Source organism: Barbus barbus (genome assembly GCF_936440315.1).
Source record: "Barbus barbus genome assembly, chromosome: 19".
Classification (NCBI taxonomy): domain Eukaryota; kingdom Metazoa; phylum Chordata; class Actinopteri; order Cypriniformes; family Cyprinidae; genus Barbus; species Barbus barbus.
In genome coordinates, this window is record NC_136747.1 from 23,390,852 (window position 1) to 23,412,148 (window position 21,297).

Consider the following 21,297-nt stretch of genomic DNA (forward strand, 5'->3'; position numbering starts at 1 on the left):
TGTACAGTATTGTTTGGATTCAAGTCTGTCCAAAAACATGTTTTTTTGGAAGCTGGATTTTTGTCCTAATTTAAGTAAATGCTGTGTCCAAGAACAAGGTAATATGAATAGCATAAGATGGTTTGCTGGTCTTTGCTGGGTTAACCTGGTTTAGATGGTTAACCATTTGATCCCCCAGCCTGACTAGCTGACAAGTGGCCAAAACCTCTTTCAAAAACAAACAAACAAAAAAACATCAGTTTTATTGCCAGCTAAGACGAGCAAACCACTTTAGGCTTTCATTTCATATTTTATTTATTTATTTATTTGCTTGCTTGCTGAAACAGTCTGTAAAAATTTTGGGACATTTTATATCATTACTTTATTTACATCTATAAATTGATTTATCTTTTTATTTATTTATGCATTTATTTATGCTAATGTATAGTGTAATATAATTTTTTACTTTTATAATTTATTATTTCTTTTATTCAGATTTTTATTTTCACTTTTAAGTATAAAAAAAATTGTTTTTTTACAACTGATATTATAATATAAAAGGACATCTTACACCTTAAAGTACAATATTTCTAAATCTTGAAAATAACAAAAATATGTATACCTATATTAATTTATTTATATTTTTTAAAAGTCTAGAAATTTTTAACTTTTTTATTTTAGCATTTATTTATGCATTTTTGCATAATATTGAGTACATGAAGACCACAAGTGTTGCTAGGTCTTTTGAAGAAAGACAATAACATTTCTAATTTCTTGTGATGTTTTAATGGATAGCATGGTCCATTCAAGTACTGTGGTATCTGTATTTGCATAAGGTAATGCTCCAGTCCCATCACAGTAACTGAATATCTGGCAGCTCTCAGGAAGATTGCATTCCTGTAGCGTGTGCCAGTTCACATCAAGCCCGTTTTACAATGTAACGAACACCAGCAGGCCTCGAAATGCATTTCTGTGATAAACTCCTCCTGATGAGCTAAATGGACGTGTGTCGTAGCAAAGCTAATGAGCTCTTGAGCTAAACAAGCTTTCTTTGTTGTAATGTGAAATGTGAACTATGTATGTGTGTATTTGGATTGATCTGTACTATCATGTTACAATAATACTGTTTTCCTTATTAAACCCTGAATCCAAATAATGTAAAACATGTTAGCTTACATAATGTGCAACTACAGCTAGCTTTTGTTTTTGTTTTTTTTCCTGCTAGAAATATGAGGCTCATTTGCTATAATCAGTGGTTCACAAAAATGCTTTGCATGTCCACCTGGTGATACAGTGTCAATCACAGTAGCAGTGTGGAATGTCAAGACATATTGAAAAGCTGTATTATTACACATCAGCTGCTCTTGTTGGCAGATGTGGCCAGATTTCTGCTGGCCAGTTTCATGTCCTGTGGCTTCCCTCATACCTGCAGGCCTGCCTGATCTCAAACAAAAGCTCTCTGTTAGGTGCTTGAAACCATAGCGCTCTTGGAGCCAACCTTGGGTGACGAGATTAGAAGTGCCAGTCCAGGATCTGTTCAGCTCGGCCGGTAGGGTCAGGCGGTACAGCGGGTGGCTGCCATACATGGAGACTGTGCTCGGACCATATGGAAAAGGACGGACCACCACAGTTGTATCCTATGGCAAAAATATATTTTTCCACACTTACAGTATATTTTGGTAAATAAAAATAACAAAATGTACTCCAGAGGCAAGAAAATTAATGTCAGTGCTATGCATGTAATAGTTGTGCCAATGTATAGTTAAAATAGTGGTTAAAAATAATTTTAGTTTTTTATTATTTTTAAATTATTATTTTATATTGAATATTATAATTAATCATATATAAATTATATATATATATATATAAATGTATTGTATAAATGTTCTCTCTCTCGCTCTATATATATTAATTTTAATTATAATTATAAATTAATATATTCATTTTTAAAATTGATTTTGTATTATTATATTGTCAAAAGTCGTTAAAAGTACTCTTTTGTACTTTTTATTATTTTTAATGTATTTTATATTGTTTTTATTTAGATTTTAAAATATAAAAACGGATAAAGATTTATGTGTGTGTGCATGTAGAATGATGCAAAAAATGTAGAAAAATAAGTAGAATATATAAAATATACAAATAAATATTGTTACATTTTTGTTATAATATTTGTACATTTATTTTGCGTTATATAAATAAAAAATGTATAAATATAATCCAAAAGTATATTTCTAAATAATGAGCATAAATATATTTCAAATATATAAATATACTTAAATATAAATGGTACATAAATATTAATACTTTTTCCTGATATCTTTTTGGCAATATTTCTGCATGTTTTAATATATAAAATGTTGTCTTTAAATATTACTTTTTTAAAAAAGGTACATTTTATATTTTAAAAATATATATAACATTTTGGAGAAACACAAAAATCCTCAGAGACTCAATGGACCACAGGAGAGCATGTAAGAAGCAAGAGGTGAGTTCTCTTGTGGGCCAGCACAAACACACAGATTAAACCACACACACACGCACGCACATACAGACCTGTGCATTTTCTCATACAGATTCCTGTTCTGTTCTCAGATTTCAGCTTCATCCAGAGCTCTGTTAGGACTTTTTGTCTCAGTGGTCACGAGCCACCTCTGATCGTCCTGAAGGAGCCATTCTGTTTAGAAACCTGATCCGTCTGAAATTACTGCGGCACTGGAGTTTTGGGTCCCTTAACCGCTCTGTAATTAATCACCGTGGGCCAAATCTAATATGTCGTGTAGCAGGACAGAGGAACAGTGTGGACAGGTGGACATTAAACTTGATCAGAGGGCTCTCATTTCCTGCCTGAGGTTTCGAATGAATGTTTACCACCGATATTAAACAACCACAGAAATTATTGCATTGCCAAATGTAATATGATTTAATTTACTTTTTAGTTGGTGTTAGTTTTTGTCAGTACCTGCACACAGTTCTCACAATGTCTAATGAAAGCGTTACAGTAGGGCCTACAGTAGGACTATTGTTTTGTATTAGCCTGCACATTTTCTGAAATGTTATGTTTACATATGCAAATGAGACAAATTTATCTAATTAATATTATCAAATTTGCATACAATTCAGACCCGACATCGTATTAAAGCCTTTTTTTTAATTTCGAGTTAGTTTTTTGTATAAATTGATTGTATAAATCTTTGAGTTGTGTCAAATGTTGTTTATCTTTTTTTTTATCACTCCATAAATTAGAAAAACATGAAAAGTTATAGGGTATTTTAACTTTAAAGATATGAATTTTATTGTAGAGACGCGGATAATAAACACTTAAATGTGTATTTGGGATGTTTTCTTTCTCCACTCTGAAAGAACGCATGTTATGGAAGCAATATTTTAAACAGGTGTTTGCAAAAGAACGACGTAAAATCTTTGCGTTCCATAAACAGTAACAGAATTTTGGTGAACTGTTCATTTAAGAACGTTTCAAAACTATTTGAATGACTGACAAAGAAATTAATTAAATAAATGAAAAGAAGAGCGAGTGTGGACAGAACTTATCACACACGTCTCGAGCTCAGTAAAGCACACAGTGTTGAAATCTTGGATTGGCACTCAAAGCATTGTCAACAGATGCTGATAATGAGTTTCCAGATAACAGACACTCTTATGAATGCGTCTTTTTGAATGGGTTTTTATCTCGCTGTTAGTTTTGGATATTAAGCAAACAGTAGGCTAATGCGCTTGCTTCTTATATTAGGCTACGTGCAAAAACCGTCGACTCGGTGTGTCGCTGTTTGTCAGTAAAAGGTAGGTCTTTTCTCACAGATATCAACCACTTGATCGGAGTGGATGTTTAAACCCTCTTACGCCTTAAGTTAAAGTATAATATTTCTAAAGGCTTCTCGCGCCTTTCCGGCCTGTTGGGAAAGTGGGCCGCGGGGGAAGCTAATGCACTGTGAGGGTCAAGCTTCACTGGTCGTCTCCATTTGGTAACCCTGCCTGTGGTTTCATCGGCCTCCCGCAAGTTTGGGGTGACGGGAACATTTGCACACAGAGACCTTAAGTCACGCTCGGACAGGCGGGCCGTGAGCGCTTTGTTCGGAGCTGTTTGGTGGCTTTTGTCTGTGGTACACCTTCCTCTTCCTCCTCATCCTCTCGTTTGTTCACCCCAGGGCCAGGTTTAGACCACCGAGATGTAACGCGAGATTGCGTCGTGCTCCAAAGACACACGTGGAAACTTAACTCTTTCTCTGGGTAAGGGTCAAGGAATCCAGCCCGCGGTTAAATCTTTTTTAAAAATTAAGACATTAGAGCTAAGATAAGACTTTCTTTCTTTGACTAAAACCACTGAAATATGGTCCATTCATTAATAAGGCCATTCACACCATCTGATAAGGTTTTTTCTATTCAGACACAAAACCACACACCTATTTTATATGATATACTTATGTGTTTATTTATTTTGGATTTGATTTACAAAATATATGTTTAAAACCAAGATCAATAAATTATATATATATAATATATAATTTCACATTTACTGCCTGATATACAGACACATACATTATTATATTAGGAGAACAACTTTATTTAAATAATAGCCTATATACTTTTCATTTATGTAGCCTCTAGAAAAATACTGACCTAAAACCTAAATATTAAAGGCATGTCAAACAAATACCCAGGTAAAACGCATCCTTGAAGTAATTAATTAATTAATTATTATTTGTCTCTAATTATTTGCATTTTTAATAATTGAGGGTATTTTTAGTTGAAATAAACAAAACAAAACAAAACAAGCTCCTCTTTCGTCTTCAGGTAAATAATTGTTTTGTGCTAGAATAAACAACATATTGAACTGCCACAAAAATATTTTAAATTCTTTGAAAATAAATGAGATAGAAATAAAACATAAAATATTTAGTTATTTATTGTATAGTATCTAGATATTAGTATATTATATTTGTTTTAGGGACTGAATTTTATTAATAGACATTTAGTTTTTATTACCTTGTGACAATATGTTGTTATTAAATTATTTATTATAGTTACATTTTTTTGTTGTTATGTGGTTCAGTTTAAAAAGCCAAAATAAGATGTGAGTGGGGTTTACTATACAATAAATAAATAAATACTCCATGGTCATTTGATTTTCTGACAACCCAGTCTTTATTAGATTTGCTCCCTGTGTACATTTTAAAATGACTTCTTGTAAATCTATACAATTTTGTTTAACAGTTTTCAGAGCAATCTGTGCTCATACATTGCTAGTTTATTAGTATTCCTCCACAGAGACAAATACATCAGAGATTCTATCAGAAATGGTCTGTACAGTCTCAAATCATTGAGTGGGCAGAAAACATCTCATTCTGTGACATTTCAGGCCGGTGTTTATCTGAGAGCGGGAGGGAAGGTTCTCGTTGCAGCAGCTGCAGTCTTTCAGTCAGTGTCAAGGATGGGGACACCATGTGGACAAAGCAATGGAACCATCACAGGTTTGACAGATCAACATTTTCACCAGACCCGAATCGTTCCACTTTCTCAAAATTCCCTCTGTTAGTTCTACTCTCTAAGTTTAATGTGTCACTCCAAATATATTTAGACCCTACGCAATGAGACAAATGCATGAGGTATGCAATTCCAGACTCTGTTCATCATGCATTTCCATCTAAAATTGGTCAAATTAATATATCAAACGATACAAACGTTCTAGAATTAGGACAAAGTTAAAAAAATGGAATGTACAGCAAACAGCCGAATAATTTAATCTGCATCCCAGAACCCTTAGAAAGGAACCTTCACCATATGAGAGAGAGGGAGAGAGAGAAAGGACGAGAGGGACGTGTCAATGTGTTTTAATGGGATGTGAAACTCTGGTTATCTTGACTGTCTCAGGTGATTCTTTTTACGTCTCTCCAGGAAAAAATCTGCAGTGAGACACAAAAGAAATTATATAGTTTTATACAGTTTTATTATGCCTTGGTATAGGCTACTTTAGGCTAGTACATCAGTGAAGGATTGCATGTTGTTGTTATTGTTATTGAAAACATCACCCCAGCTTAATCTATTTAAAAAGGAGCTAGCAAGCCATATTTACCGAGGTCTTAAAAATTATGAGAAATTATAAGGCCAGGAAATTATTTGATTTATTCAGTATGAATTTGTTTAAACTCATACCATATTTATGCATGCGTGATTTTATTTTATTTTATTGTTTGGTGTTTTGTTTCTCTGTTATAGTGTGTATTATTAATAAGAATGTCTCAGTCTGTGAGGACTTACAGTTCTTCTTAAGTTAGCCTATATTGTTCCGTTAATGTTGAAAAAAGAGGATACTGGCGAAACAAAAGTAAATAACTAGAAGAATAGATGATAATCTAGTAAAAAGATGCTTCATTTTTATGATGATGTATATAAATGAGACGCATGTAAATTATTATTTTATTTTTCGTTTTAGAATTTGATTTCATATAACTGATGTTATAAATGCTCGTTCATTGTTCTGGAGACTGCACTATATTTTTTTTTAAAAAGTATCATAAGTATGATTATTTTGAAGAGACTGATGAAGAAATCAGATATAACACGGAAGAAACAGATGCTTTTATGGTGACTGTAAAGGTCATTGAGTCCGAAATGAATTCCGGAAAAACGCATGTGAAAATTTCGGATCTTAAGAATAGAAGTCTTGCCTTTCAATTAAATAATAATAAAAAAAAAACAGCCTATGAGCCATTTCGCTGATTTGCATAGACCAGCTTGTAAGTACAGTATTTAAGCATATTGTAACAAGTTATGATACTATTGTTGTCAAAAAATATTTTGATACACTTTTTAGATTTCTTGAGCTTATTAGAGTAGACTATCTTGTGTAGTTTACTTATCAAAATAGTGAATAGCTTATCTGAAACCAAACTCCATACTGACAAGCATTAACAAATTATCTCATAAAAATAGTTTTAAACACTTGTGAGTGTTCATAAGACGATTATAAAGCTTTTAATATGTGGTCACATTATACCTGTGTTTTTGTAGAGTCCTGGTCGCTAGGAGCTTGGCATAAGGGTTTTGCCTGACGAAAGACATGAAAAGATATTAGCATGTGTAGAGATCTCTCTTGACCTCCCGTTTTTTAAGCAGAATCATTACCTTGTGTTGTGTCATCAAGATGATCTGGTTCATCGTGTGTTTTAGAAGCGGCGTCTGTAAAAAAGGATGTGATTATTGCTCTCATTGTTCTTTGAATCAAAGAAGTATCTAACTAGTATTTAAGTATTTAACTATGAAGTATCACAACATCTGTCTCATTTGTGTCTCCTAAGGAGACAAAAATGATCTGAGCGACTTACCTGTGCCATCTTCAGACCCGACTTCATCATCATGGACATCAGTGTCATCATCATCTAAACAGAAAGAAGTATGCAAAGGAATTGAGACGGCTTTCAATCATGATTTCCCAGCATTCTTTAAGAAAGCGGCCCAAACAGGTAACAGCTACTTTTACAGTCATTAATGTCTATAGCACAAATGGTCTGAGTTACGTGCCAATATGTAATACTTGGGGTTAGGGAAACTCAAAATGAAGTTTTTTAGACCCATGAGACGTACCGTCTGCAACATCATGGCTGTCTGCATCAGTGTGTTCTTTAGAGGTGGCAGAAAATTTGAAGAACATACATTTAATACTTAGTAAATAACAAAGTCATCACTTTATTCTTTCATACTGAGCTGACAGATATATTTACCATTTGATGTCGTAGCATCTGTTGAGTCATTGTCATGGTCATCTAGAAAAAGATAAAGATTAATACTGCATCAATTTCATCACGTCTTACACACGTTTTAGTAACACTATCTCACAAATCTAGCTATTTTGACTTTATATCTCACAAGATAACTTTTTCAATATGAAACTTTATATCTTCAATTGTTTTTTTTCTGTCCACACTTAAATCAAAAATGCTGTGTGAAGCAACATCATTCATAATCACTTGATATCTTGAACTGAGTCTTAATATCTCACATTTATAATTTTATATCTCACAGGCCCGGTTTCACAGACAGGGTTTAGACTAAGCCAGGATTAGACCATTGTTCAAGTCATTTTTATAAATGTGTCTTAGAAAAAAAACATTACTGGTGTGCATCTAAAGACAAAACAAAGGCACTGATATGTTTTAAGATCAGTCAGTGCAAGTTTCTTTCAGTTGAAACAGCTCTGACGTACATTTAATCCAGGCTTAAGCCTTGTTTGTGTGGTAATGGTAATTCAAAGTGCTTTACACATTGTGTATGAAATGTGCTATATAAATAAACTTGCCTTGCTTTGCCTCGTGAAACCGGGGGAAAGTTTTTGACTTTATATCTTCAGTTGTTGTTTTTTCTTGAATTAAAAATGCTGTGTGATGTAACTTTGTTCACCATTGATGGCCATTCATAAGCAACTGGCAATTTTTTTGCAAACTCTAAAAAATATTGAATTATATTAAATATATTGTTTAACCAGTGCTTGATTCTTTTTTGAAAGCTTTATAATTTTCTATGTCTGTTGTCTTCTGCTCACTGAAGGCAAGTGAAAAAACCCTCAGATTTAAATGGAGTAGAAGGGATTTATTGCTTGTTGCGTTTTACATCAGTTCACAGTTAGCATTGAAGTGAAGGTACTTTGTGAGGAATGAAACTCTACTGACATGTAAACAGAATATTTTGTGGTTTGTCTTACCGCTGGAGTCAGAATCAGAGTCATTTGTCTCTATTGATGCCCCATCAGGAGACTCTGTAGGTTTAGACAGTCATATATTAGAAATCCACAGCTTTTTTCTGTAACAGTAATGACTGCAGGCCAATTTATATCTACGGAAGACGGTTTTGTTTATTTCTAACACCTGAGAAAAGATAATGCCAACCCCTCAGAGGACCTCAGAGGATGCCAACGCTAAGACAACATACAGAATTACCTAATTTTGCCATAAGTTAAATATATTAAGGTTCTGCAATATATAAATATATTGTGGAAACTTAATTTCCTGTAGAGCTGCTTTGCAACGATTTGTATCGTAAAAAGCGCTATACAAATAAACTTGAACTTTTCTATTTCACAGTGACTTTATATATTCATTTATATGAAAAATTATGTCTTCCAATTATGACTTTATATCTTGATATGTGACTTTATGCTGAATTGTGACTTTATACCTCACAGTGTGACTTTATATCTTCGATAATGACTTTATATCTCACAATATTACTTTGTCAAAATATGATCTCACAATTATGACTTTTCATCTGCAATTATAACTTTACATTCTCAGTTGTGACTATATATCACAGTCATGATTTTTGCATCTTCATTTATAACTTTACATTTCACAGTTGTTACTTTATATCTGACAATCTCAATTGTGACTTCATATCTTCTTGTTTTTTGAATTTGTGTCAGTATGTGACTTTGTATCGTCAACTGTGACTTAAAGTAAATCACATTTTTACTTTATATCTCACAATTACTGTTGAAATGTGAACTTGACTTTATATTACACAATTATGTTTCTTAATTACTTTATACCTCAATGTGACTTCATATCTTTAATTGTGTCTTTATATCTCAAAATATGACTTTAAAACTCAAAACTGTGACTTTATCTCACACAAAATTACTGTCTTGTAATTATGGCTTTATATCATGACTTTATAGCCTATCTCTCAATTTTGATAGAAAATGTATACCTCTCTTGTGGCACAATGTGACTTATTTTAAACGTTCTCAATTATTTGGTATATTTTTGACTCTGAGGTAGAAATGGGCCTCCATATTTATCAGTAGATACCTTGTTTCTCCTTTTCCACGCTGGAGTCATTGTCTTCATCGGTATCTGTAGGCATAAGAGCATTAAACAGTTGATTGATGTTGTGGTTTGATGAATGTAAAACACAAAGGCCTGAATGTTTACCTTCCCCTCCTGTTTCTGAGCTGTCCGTGTCGCTCTTGCTATCGCTGTCGGAGCTTTCTGTGTCTGTGGACTCGGTCCTGTTCTTGTCTTTGTCCTGTTCTTTGTCTTTGCTGTCAGAGTCCGGCTCTGAATTTGAGTCCAGACTGGAGCTGTCAGAATCAGGTTTGTCTTCCTGCTTGTCTTCAGTCATTTCCTCCAGTGGACTTTCGTCAGACTGACTGGCTGCGGCGTCTTCTTTTGAGGTGGCGTCTTCCTTGTCCTGGATTGGTGTGGATTCATCCTCTTTATCTTTTCCCTCATCGCTGTCTCTGCCTGTCTCATTGGTCTCCTCCTTCTCTTTGGCATCCTTTTCACTGTCGCCATCATCTTCAGTGTCTTTCGGGTCGCTGCTGTCCTTGTCTTTATCCTCGACGCTGTCCTTGGCATCTGCTGCATCAGGAGACTCTGCTGTGTCTTGATCGCTGCTGGTGTCTGCGTCGCTGTCAGAGTCCTGGTCTTTCTCTTGCTTCTCCTTGCTATCGGTGTCTTTCGATTCTGAATCCTGGTCTTTTGAGTCGTCTGAAACCTTCACTTCATCAGTGTCTGAGTCGCTGTCTGTGTCGCTTTTGTCTGGCGTCTCATAGGTTTCTTGACCCTCGTCTTCTGAGTCTTTACTGGAGTCATCGCTGGTGTCTTTGTCGTCTTTCTCGTCACTCTTTTCATCGGTGTCTCCATCTGTTTTGTCTTTGTCAGAATCTGAATGTAAAAAACACAGTATTTCATTATTAAATATCATTTAAATTGACATAAATCATTATAATTACAGACAATTGTCTTGAAACTCAATTTACAGGCAAATTAAATGAAAAAAGGACCATGGTTTGAGGATTGAGTAATATTCTATGATGCAGAATTTCATGTGAAATATGCCATGATACTTATATTATAAAATAGATATTATACAAACAAAAACTAATAAAAAATACAAAAACACTAAAATTACTGCAGCTATAAAATGAAAACAGAAAATATAACATTAAAACAAATTCAAAATATTAATAAAAACTGTAATAACTGGTTTAAATCAGGACAGAAAATAATACTTGGTGCTGAAAACTTTTACATTGTGCCTGGTTAGTACAAAGTATTAGTTATTCTTTTATGGACCAAGCGATAATCATAATATTGTTTAAAAAAAAAATGAGATACTGAATTTCATTCACCATCAGAGTCCTTCTGCTCATCTGTGTCTGAAGAATCCTTGTCAGATGAATCATCTGTATCTTCTTCACCAGAGAAAAAAACACAACTGTTATTAGTTACTAACTACTGGCTAAATCAAACAGGATCATGATTTTAAAGAAAAGTTTTATTTTGAAAGAAAAAATTGTCAAAATACTAAAATGAATAAAAACAGAAATAAAAATAAGTTAAAGCTAAATTAAAGCTTTAAAAATATATAAAAACACAAAAAATGACTAAAATGGAAATAAAAACTGAAAAATATAATTCATATAATCGTATATGAATAAACCAACACTGATTTGACAGTTTGATTTGGAATAATTTCTGCAGTGATTTCAAATACCTGTAGAGGTTTTATTTGCCTCAGGTGCATCATCAGAATCTTTCTTTTCCGCACTAGAATCCCCGTCTGAAACTACATTCATATGCCAGCATCGTTTCAGAAGAATATCATTTTGCAATGAGAAAGGAATGACTGTGCCAAGTAGGACGTGTTCCTGGAACATCTTTTGTTCATGCTGGAACAATGTTTATGTCTATGTCAACAGTGTTCATACTCCTCGCCCTAACCATTAACTACCACCAGAGGGGAACGGTGGCTTGATAAGAGTGATTAACAGCCCACGCTCAAACCTAGCATTAACCCTCAAATCTGAATGGTTGCTATGACTGTTGTTCAATAATCAACAGGATGTTGCCACAGGAACATGTTCTGCTTGATGCATGAGAAATCTCTACCTGAGCTGTCTGAATCAGTGTCTGCCTTTTCATCCGTGTCTGTGAAGCAGAGGTTTAATAGTGTGACAGTAAATCATTATGCATCACACACACACACACACACACACACACACTTGGGAATATAAGAGGGAGGTTTAATTTAGAAATATTGAAAAGCTTGTTGTCTAAATTGGATTGTTAACCCAGAAATAAAATTTCTATCATTATTTATTCACTTTTTTGTTGTTTCAAAGCTGTATGATGTTATTTTTTCCAATTCACACAAATGGAGTAATTTTTTAATTTTCCTTTGTAAAAAGAGATAATATCATACAAATAATATGCTTTTATATTTATATAGTAGTTGTTAATATTATTAATATTATTTGTATTTTCAGTTGTAATTTTTTTTTTTTACATATTTTTTTGAAAGTTAAAAAAAAGGTCATTGTAGTTCATATTTATATCAATAACATTTGCATTTATGGGTGATATAAGTTATTATTTTATATGAACATATACATGTTTTTATTCAGTTAGTGTGTTGGTTTACCTGTAGATTCCTTTTCTTTTGAATCTGTATCAGCATGATCTGCATCTGAAATATTATACAACATATTTAAATGGATCATCTCATGATGCGATCTGTCTGATTTGTCATGTTTGTTTCTGGGATTTCTCATACCTGCGCTGTCCTCTGCGGATGGTTTCTCATCGTTCTCATCTGCAGCAGATATAGGAAAGTCCTTCATTGAGGGTATTTTGCACACATGTGCATTCTGTATCTTATGAAAATAGATATTTGGCTTTCACCCACCTGAATCGCCTGTCTTCTGCTGCGATGCATCTGTTTCTGTAGTAGTGTCTGTGTCAGTATCAGTATCTGTTGTATCTGATGATAAAATTTAAATCAAATATATTGCATATTTGTACCTGCTGCTGTTAGGAAATTATATATCTGAATGGGATGCATGACTTTTATAATTTGGATTCGATGTTGATTCACTTTGGACCTTATGTATTTTAATCAGATGGTCTTTACAAAAAATATTTAATATATTGGTATTTGTATGGAGATTATACATGGAGAGTAAAATGTTTAAGGACTTTTTTTAAACAGGTGAGGGATGCATTTTCATATTTGTAAGAAATGACCCATTGTTGTGTGTTTTGGAACTGATGCACAGGTTATGTTGTACCTATAGAATCTGGGCCGTTGGTGGCTTCATCCAAGCTTTTGTCACCTGAAACGGGTGGAGCTGTTAGAGCAATACTTCACTCAAAAACATGTCAAACAATAGTGAAGGCCATGAGATGAGTCTTACTGTTTGTGTCTGATGTGTCAGGAGCACCATCAACCTCTTCAAAGAAAGAACATTTGTAGAAAAGAAAATTATGCATAGTTATAAAGTGGTTTTCATTCCTTAAAATGACTGCTAATGTGTTAACATACAAGTGTAGGATATGGAGGTTTGTTTCTGCAACTTTCTATCTGAAATTTCTGACTTTTCTTCTCGAAATTCAATTTATATGAGAAGTAAAATCTGAAGTGCTAGATATAAACTCACAGTTCTGAGAAGAAAAAAACTGAGGTGTAAACTAGGGATGCACGATATTGGAATTCTGCCGATATTCGATATGCCGATATTTTTCAACTCATTTTGGCCGATATCGATGCCGATACCGATATATTTCCTTTTGTTTGGAAACAACACCAAGTCTCTCCTGTGCAGAAATTATAAGCAAAATATTATTAATTTTGGTTAGTTTTTAACAAGAACTTATAGAATTAAATAAAAAATAATAAAAGGTTTTTTAACAGTACATTGAAGCTTTGAAAATAAATATAAATCAACTATATCAATCGCTGCATTTTTTCCCCCAGAAAGATGCAGTGTTAACCCTAATATTTTATTTTAAGATTTAACATTTGTAGATGGTCTAAAACAAAAGTTGTAAAAATTCTGAAAATCTTTTAGAGCTCATGATTTGTTTAAAAAATAAAACGTTACACATTAATGAATAAATCAGTATATATAAAATTATTTAATTTACAAGTGTCATGTTTGTGATTTTTTTTTTCATGTAAGCTATAGCTTCTGACCATTAAATCAAAGCATACTTATTTTATTACATCAATTACTACTTTATTTAATCAGAAACAGTCTAAATATTATTTGTGTAGGCTATTTTACTTTTAATTTAATTAGAAGTAGGCCAACAGCGCCCCTACTATTAAAACTACTTACCGAACGGGCATTAGGACCTGGGGGAGGCTGTCACTGCTGCCCCTGCTTGTGCTATAACGGTTTACTCTATCCCACACCGAACGCGTCATTCTGTACATGCCTTCACACATTAAATGCAGCGATCCAAAACAGTCAATCTATTCATCATTCAGACAAAACTTTGCTTCAAGAATGAGCCACATTGCTGACGTGATCTAATCGCTAGCACACCCTGAGCACATGCGAGTTAACCCCTTCACCTTATCGGCAAGACATATCGGCATAATTTTGCATGTCAGGCCGATGCCGATATTTACATTTAAAGTCATTATCGGCCGATTTCGATATCAGTCCGATAATATTGTGCATCCCTAGTGTAAACGTGTAATTGCAAGAAAGCCACAGTTGTAAAATAAGTCACATTATTTATTACTCATGTTATTTTTTCAGATTTGTGAATTGTAAATGAAGGAAGAATTGTGAGATGTCACAGTTATGAAATAAAAAGATGCAATAAACATATTTGTTATTCTCTTTTATTTTATTTTATTCTTTTTTTTTTTTTTTATAAAAAATACAATTGCCAGATGTAAGCAAAATGTAAAATGTTGAGGGCAAATGTCAGAATCGCAAGATGTAAACTCACTATTCTGAGAAAAAAAGAGTTAGAATTAGGAGATATAATACAATTGTGAGAAAAAGTAAGTATTTGCAAATTTAAAAAATCACAATTAACTTTTGCGGAAATTAGTTTTCTGATTTTATTTTCTGTATAATCATAATGACTAATCACAAAAATTTTATCACTTTATGGAGTTTATATTGGTACATTTCATCTGTTCACAACATCAACAAAGACCAAACATCACATCACTTTTCATAAATGAAATGATTTCCATTAATATATAATGTTGAATGTTGCCATGACATTATTCAGAGTGACACTTTTGTACAGCTATGAGCTGCCAAAAAATAGTTTTCTTACTCTGTGTTTTACCCTGTTTTTTAGTACAAATATTTACACATTCCTCAAGATCAAGATTCATTTACTCGAAGTAAAATAACTTGAGGTAGTACGTTTTTTAAATTGATCAAATTGAGTTTATTCTTCAAAAAACCCAGTGCCAGATTTTAAATTCACTTAGTTTTTAGCATAAACTTTAAATTCCTGAATTTAATCACTGATTAAACGGAAAGCAATGCGTATTATGGAAGCTTGTTCCCAATTCTAATCTTTTTTTCTGTTGACTGAGTGTCTCCTGCTTTGTAGTGCCAAGTGTTCCAGTTCATTGATGCTGAACACACAGCAGTTAAACATTAATCGATGAGTTATCATTCATGTGTTATCTTGATATCAGTGCACTGAAATTCTGTGTGATTCAGTGGTCAGGTCATGAATTCTTTCTTTCTTTTATGCCCTGTATATCTAGAGATTCTTGTTAGCAGAAACTGACCTGGTTTTTCAGTGGTGTCAGACGAGTCACTGGGACCTGAAATCAAAGAGGAGTTTCAGCACAGTGTGATGATTCTCATCTATTCAATTATATACTTTTTCTTGTTTGGGATTTTGGGTTCAACTTGAACTGCCTCAGAAACGTCTTCAGAATGGAAAAAAGTGTTTCTTACCTCCTTGTTTCTCTGCTGAATCTTTCCCATCTGTAATTCCTGTTTAAGAGAAGGTTTTTTTAAATTTATTTTTATTGGAACATCTGTGTGTATTTAATATATATATTTTTAGTATTTATTAATATTTAGCTTACATATTTTTCAGTTATTTTTAATTTTTTTAATTTTAGGTTTAGTTTATGCTTTTGTCATTTGTGCTATTGCCTTTATTTATATATTTATACATTTATGTATGTGTGTATATATATATATATATATATATATATATAAGCATATTTCTGTTTTATTTTTATTTTAGTAATTGTAGAACTTCATCTTCAACTTGTTTGCCAAAGCAATATTTCTAATTTTCATTTAAGTTTTAGTTAATTTAATAGGTTTTGGTAATTTTTCATGTGCTTTTCTTATTTCATTAGGTTGATTTTTATTTATATTTAGCTTTAATTTAGTTCAGTTTTAGTAATTTCAGTACTTTAACTTCAACTTCAATTTTGTTTCAGTTAGTTACCAAGGCAACATTTCTAGTTCTTTTTAGTTTTAAGTTTTTAATATAATATTTATTTAGATTTTTTTTTAAAGTTTATTTAAATCAAAAATTTTTTTTTATGTTTTTTTAAAAATTTCAACAAATTTAGTTGTAGTTAATATTAAGTTTTTTTCATCCTATATATATATATATAATTTGTCTATTTCTTTAAGCAATATTTAAGCAAGTTTAATTTAGGTTTATCAATTTTTTAAAAATAGTTTTAATTAACAATAACAACAGTGCTCTGTCTAAACCTTGATGTTAAAATTCAAGTTCATGACCATGTTATTAAACTAGCTGATTATTAAACATATTTTACATGTAGACGTGATCATAAATCAGCCAGACCAACCTGAGTTTCCATTTCCAGTTACTGGAGTAGGAGGAGCTGAAAAAAGACAGAAAAACATGTTTTTCAGATGACCTGCAAAACCTTCTATGGTCATTAGATTTATGCAGAAGAATAGCTCAAATTCATTGCACCCTACCATTGAGGATCCCTAGGGCTGCAGCCGCCTCTGACATTATAACATGAAAGTGAGAACAAAACACAATCAGTGACATAAACCAGGTCATATTCATTTTGAACCAGGCACTTTTTGTCCTCTTTATAGCTAGCCTGCCTGCCTGGATGTATAGCGCTATAAAACCAATGTGCAAAGCAACTCTGATGATGTGAAAGGATCCGATGAGAAATTAGTTCCTATTGAGATCTCTAACTTTTAATTGCACACTTTGCTATCTGAGGCATTGTTGAAATCACTTCTGAAACTCACGTGAAATTAGTGGGGCTTTTTTTCTAAGGAAAAGTAAGTCTAATTTCATCCCATTTCTGTTTAGGATTAAAGAGGGATTTTTCTGTCTATAATGACTTTCTTTAAACTTTATAAAGTAGTAGTACAATGCAGTTCATTGTTCTTACACAGCTCATGCATTCGGAGGCAATAATTAACTTAAAAAGTCATCATTTGCATTATAATTAAGGTTAATGTGTATAAGAGCCACATTCTTACCATCATTATCTGTTCCATCTGTATCAAAACAAAACAAAACAAAAGACAAGACAGTTAGTTAGTGGTCTGAGTGCATTGAGCTATAAGAGTCCTATATCTCCTATAGAGGCCCAGGCTAAATGTAGCAGCACAGGTGAACAGAACTCTTTTGTGTTCAGTGAAAGGCTCTGATTACAGTCTCATTATAGTGAGGCAGCAAATGCTTCGTGTTACTTAGAAAGAAGAGCTGGTGCATGGCACTGATAATAATTTAGGGATTCGGGGGTCATCTGTAACGGTATATATGTGAGAAATGTAATGATGTCAGACATACTGAGGAAGTTTCCTTACCGTTTATTGGTGCAGAAATAGAGACACCCACTAATGCAAAGATCAACGGAACAACCAGCGTCCTATATAATGAGACCAAAAAAAGCTCATTCAGAAAAAAGAAACAAAAAAAGCTCTAAGTTAATAGTTACATTTTTAAAAAGTTTTTATTTTATAGAATGTATATTTATTTATTTATTAATATTATTTATTAATGTATACTAATTGATATTTATTATAGAATTATTATAATTATTGTTTTGGCATTTATATTAATACATTCTAAATCATATATTTATTATATATAATAAATATATTAAATGAAATGTGTTTGTATATATATATATATATATATATATATATATATATATATATATATAATCATTACCAATTTCTATAAACAATTTACTAAAGAGATAAATATTTTAATAAATATTTATAGCAGCAACAACAAAAAAAGTTAACTGATTATTAAAATTGAGGACCATCCTTGATGCACAAATATTCTGTTACCTGTTGGTTAACATTATAATTTTTTTTTATCACAAAATTGACCATCTTGGTAAAAATATGTATATTTTAAATCATTTAATTTATTCAGAATTTTTTTTCAGACACTGTAGCTGATAAACTTTGATTTAGGACTAAAAGTCTGGTGCATTATCTTTTGTTCATCGTCTATGACTTCTAAAATCCTTGCTGCAGATAAACAGTCGTTGTACTAGTTTAAAATGGCTAACTACTTCCAGAGTTAGCCTTCATCAATATCAGTTATTATCCATCATGCCATCCAAGATTTCCTTAATAATCATTGATATGGCATGTGCATGCATCATCCTTGTAAAACATTACAGCACGAGAACATTAAAGCAGGCCAGGATAATGAAAGTAAAGGAGAGACTCATACTCACCGGGACAGCATTGCAATAGCACTGAAATGCAGTGTGAGATTGGTGCAGGTAATGCAGGTCTGAAGCCTGAGTGGAGCTGCTCTCAGATCTTTTATACCCTCTGTGCTTCCTGGCCTCTGAGGGGGTTGAGCTAAAGACAGAGGCGTTACATGAGAACTTCTAAAGTTCCTCTCATTAGAACAGGGTTATGAAGTCAGGCCGTCCTGCTAGTGTTTGTGTTTTCAAACAGCCTTTGTAAATAGAGTAGCTTCTGTGTCTCTGTCTCAACGGGTCCCCTTTGTGGTTCTCTCCGGTGGTTTGATTTAGTTGATTTGAGGTGTTCTTCTTGGAACACAAACAGAGGGTTGCTGGCCAGGACATGCTCATGGCTTTTGTGTCTGTCTTTATTTCATATGGTACAGAAAGATCTGTTCTGCTGTATAAACAGTATTCATGGAAAAGAGGAGCAAATTTCATTTGGATTTCTTTAATGTCCTACTTTGTGTTTGAACAACCATTGCTGGTTATACGTGAGAGATATTAAGGGTAGGGGAGGCTGTTGTTGAGTTGCCAGGGTGTTGCAGTGGGGTTTCTAGGGCCCAGCTAGGTTACTTTAGTGAAAACCTTTAACAAGTTACAAAAAATAGCAAACAACACACAATCCATGTGACTTATGTTTTTCTTTGGTTAATTGTGTGTTGTTGTTTTTTTGAAGTGATATATTTGTATTAGTGATTCTTGCTATTTGTGTATTACACATTTTTTGTTTTATTTATTTGTTTGCGTACATTCTAAGGTCATCTAAAACATGCATTTATGCAATTAATTGTTTTTGATTATTTATTTAGTCTGTTTGGTAATCTTAATTTAACTGATTATACATTATTTATTTATTTGTTTTTGTTTTTTTGCTTGCTTTTTTAAATAGTCTGCAAGGTAATCTTAATATTTAAATTATATTAATAAGCATTTGTTATTTACCATACAGTTTTTATTTATTTTTACTATGGAGTATTTATTTATTTATTTGCGTACGGTAATCTTAAAGTTTTTAAATAAGTATTTTTTATTTACTAAGCCGTTTATTTATTTATTTATAGTCTGTAAGGCCATCTTAAATTTATTAATATTTTTTATTTACTATGCGGTTTATTATTATTATTATTTGTTTGTTTGTTTATTTGATTGCTTATTCTGTAAGGCAGTCTTATTTTTGTGGCATTTTATATTTCTATATTTATGTTTTTAATTGAATTGTTTGTTTATACTTCAATTTAACAATTAATTTATTTTTCTACTTTAGGTGAAGGTGAGGAGTTTTGAATTACATGCATTGTCTTAATGTGGTTTTGTAAACAAAAATAACCTGAGAACAAGTCATCAGAGAGTAAACCTGTGGCTGTGTTACTCGGTTTGGCCTGGAAAAGCTTGAGTTTCTCCGTGATGTCTGCTGTGCTCAGAGCTGCTGTTCTGCACACAAAGCCTCTTTGTTCCTCCATTGAGAAATTTATTGAGCTTAAAAAACATCCTTGTTGAGCAGTAGAGCACATATTCCCGTTAAAGGTTAATCATTAGTTTTTTTCTTCACACATCCATTCACATTCAACAAGCCGTTGACACTTCAAAGCAGCTTTTATATGTTTTTATATGCAAACGATCAGGATGATCAGTTCAGTTTTAGTACTGGATGTAAATGAGGTTTTAAAGAGGTTTAGGAAATGAGTGAATTGCACAGGTGGGTTCCTGTGGCCTTTCTAAAGGATGGCGGGGTTTCCCTGCTGCTCTTCTGAGATGAGTTGGGCTTCTTCAGAAAGTGTGAGAGCGGCACAGCCTTCAGATGGGAGGTTATGACATCAGTACTAAATTGGGAAACTTGTCTTTTTGTAACAAACCACTCATTTGACGTGTTAAATGCAGCACTTTTATCCATGGAATCAACGTAAAGCCATGAAGCATCATGGAAACTCCATCACACACTGATAATCCAGCAGAGGCAAGTCACATTTGTATCAGTTCTTGACTTGAATCATTTATTCATTAAAATAAAACAGTATTAGTATAGTTTACTATGTGTCAGTGTTAACTACGAGATGTGGGCAAGCCTTGAAAATGTCCCTCCTTTACTAATTTTTCCTACTCTTTTCCTTCCTTCCTTCTGTCTTTCTACTTTACTTTATTCCTCTCTTCCTTCTGTTTCCACTTGCTTTTTTTCTACCTCGCTTAATTTTTTTCTTTCTTCTCCTTTTTCTTTCTTTCTTTCTTTCTTAGCCTCCTCACTTCTGTTTTCCTTCTTTTCTTAATTTTTTTCCCCATCCATCCATCCATCCATCCGATGTATTAGTGATGCTGTGGCCTCTCTGTAGGTCTGGGCAGGTAATTGAAAGGTTGTAGGTTCAAACCTGAGGAGTTCAGAAACGTTATGTTCTTGATCAAGGCACTTTAACTCAATTTGCTTCCGGTGGATTGTCCCTTGCAATTTAGATAAAAGCACTAAATAATGTAAAAATGTTATTCTATAATTGAATTTATTTAAACCTGACCTGACCTCGTCCTCGTCTCCATCTGCTCTCTCCCTCCTTCTGGTTAAGATCTCATGACCAGTGATCCAGGACGAATGTGAGATCAGCACGTCTAAGCAAATGACCCGGTGACCTGTTAAACACTCTCACAGGGTCCTGTAAAACTCAAATGAGCCTATTGTGACCATCTCTGACTGTGCCTGCCTGTCACTTCTCTTCCTGACTTTTGTATTTTTGCTTCAAATCTACATAAATGTCATTGTTTGCCATTTAAACAACATGCAGGATGTCTTTTGTTTGGTGCTTTTTGATTAATAAG

The 21,297-nt window shown here is 33.0% G+C and overlaps 1 protein-coding gene across 1 annotated transcript; it reads right to left on the reverse strand.

Annotated features, from left to right (window-relative positions):
- Window positions 1-5,127: 5,127 nt before the first annotated feature.
- Window positions 5,128-18,549, reverse strand: LOC306885002 (uncharacterized protein). Its single transcript, XM_079441308.1, has 24 exons — window positions 18,481-18,549; window positions 17,591-17,652; window positions 17,261-17,278; window positions 16,736-16,765; window positions 16,600-16,635; window positions 15,719-15,757; window positions 15,547-15,582; window positions 13,190-13,225; window positions 13,064-13,108; window positions 12,682-12,756; window positions 12,550-12,588; window positions 12,418-12,462; window positions 11,886-11,924; window positions 11,491-11,562; window positions 11,126-11,188; window positions 9,924-10,658; window positions 9,801-9,845; window positions 8,696-8,749; window positions 7,719-7,760; window positions 7,582-7,617; window positions 7,323-7,376; window positions 7,123-7,176; window positions 6,995-7,045; window positions 5,128-5,900 (listed from the first exon to the last, which is right to left on the reverse strand). The coding sequence occupies exons 1-23, from the start codon at window positions 18,489-18,491 to the stop codon at window positions 7,020-7,022; spliced, it is 1,692 nt and encodes a 563-aa protein (XP_079297434.1). The 5' UTR covers window positions 18,492-18,549; the 3' UTR covers window positions 5,128-5,900; window positions 6,995-7,019.
- Between the last annotated feature and the right edge of the window lie 2,748 nt (window positions 18,550-21,297).

Coding starts and splice junctions, on each gene's coding strand:
- LOC306885002 (XM_079441308.1), bottom strand. Junction 16,636..16,735: donor AGCCCTAGGGATCCTCAATG/GTAGGGTGCAAT, acceptor GTCTTTTTTCAG/CTCCTCCTACTCCAGTAACT. Junction 12,757..13,063: donor CAACGGCCCAGATTCTATAG/GTACAACATAAC, acceptor TTTTATCATCAG/ATACAACAGATACTGATACT.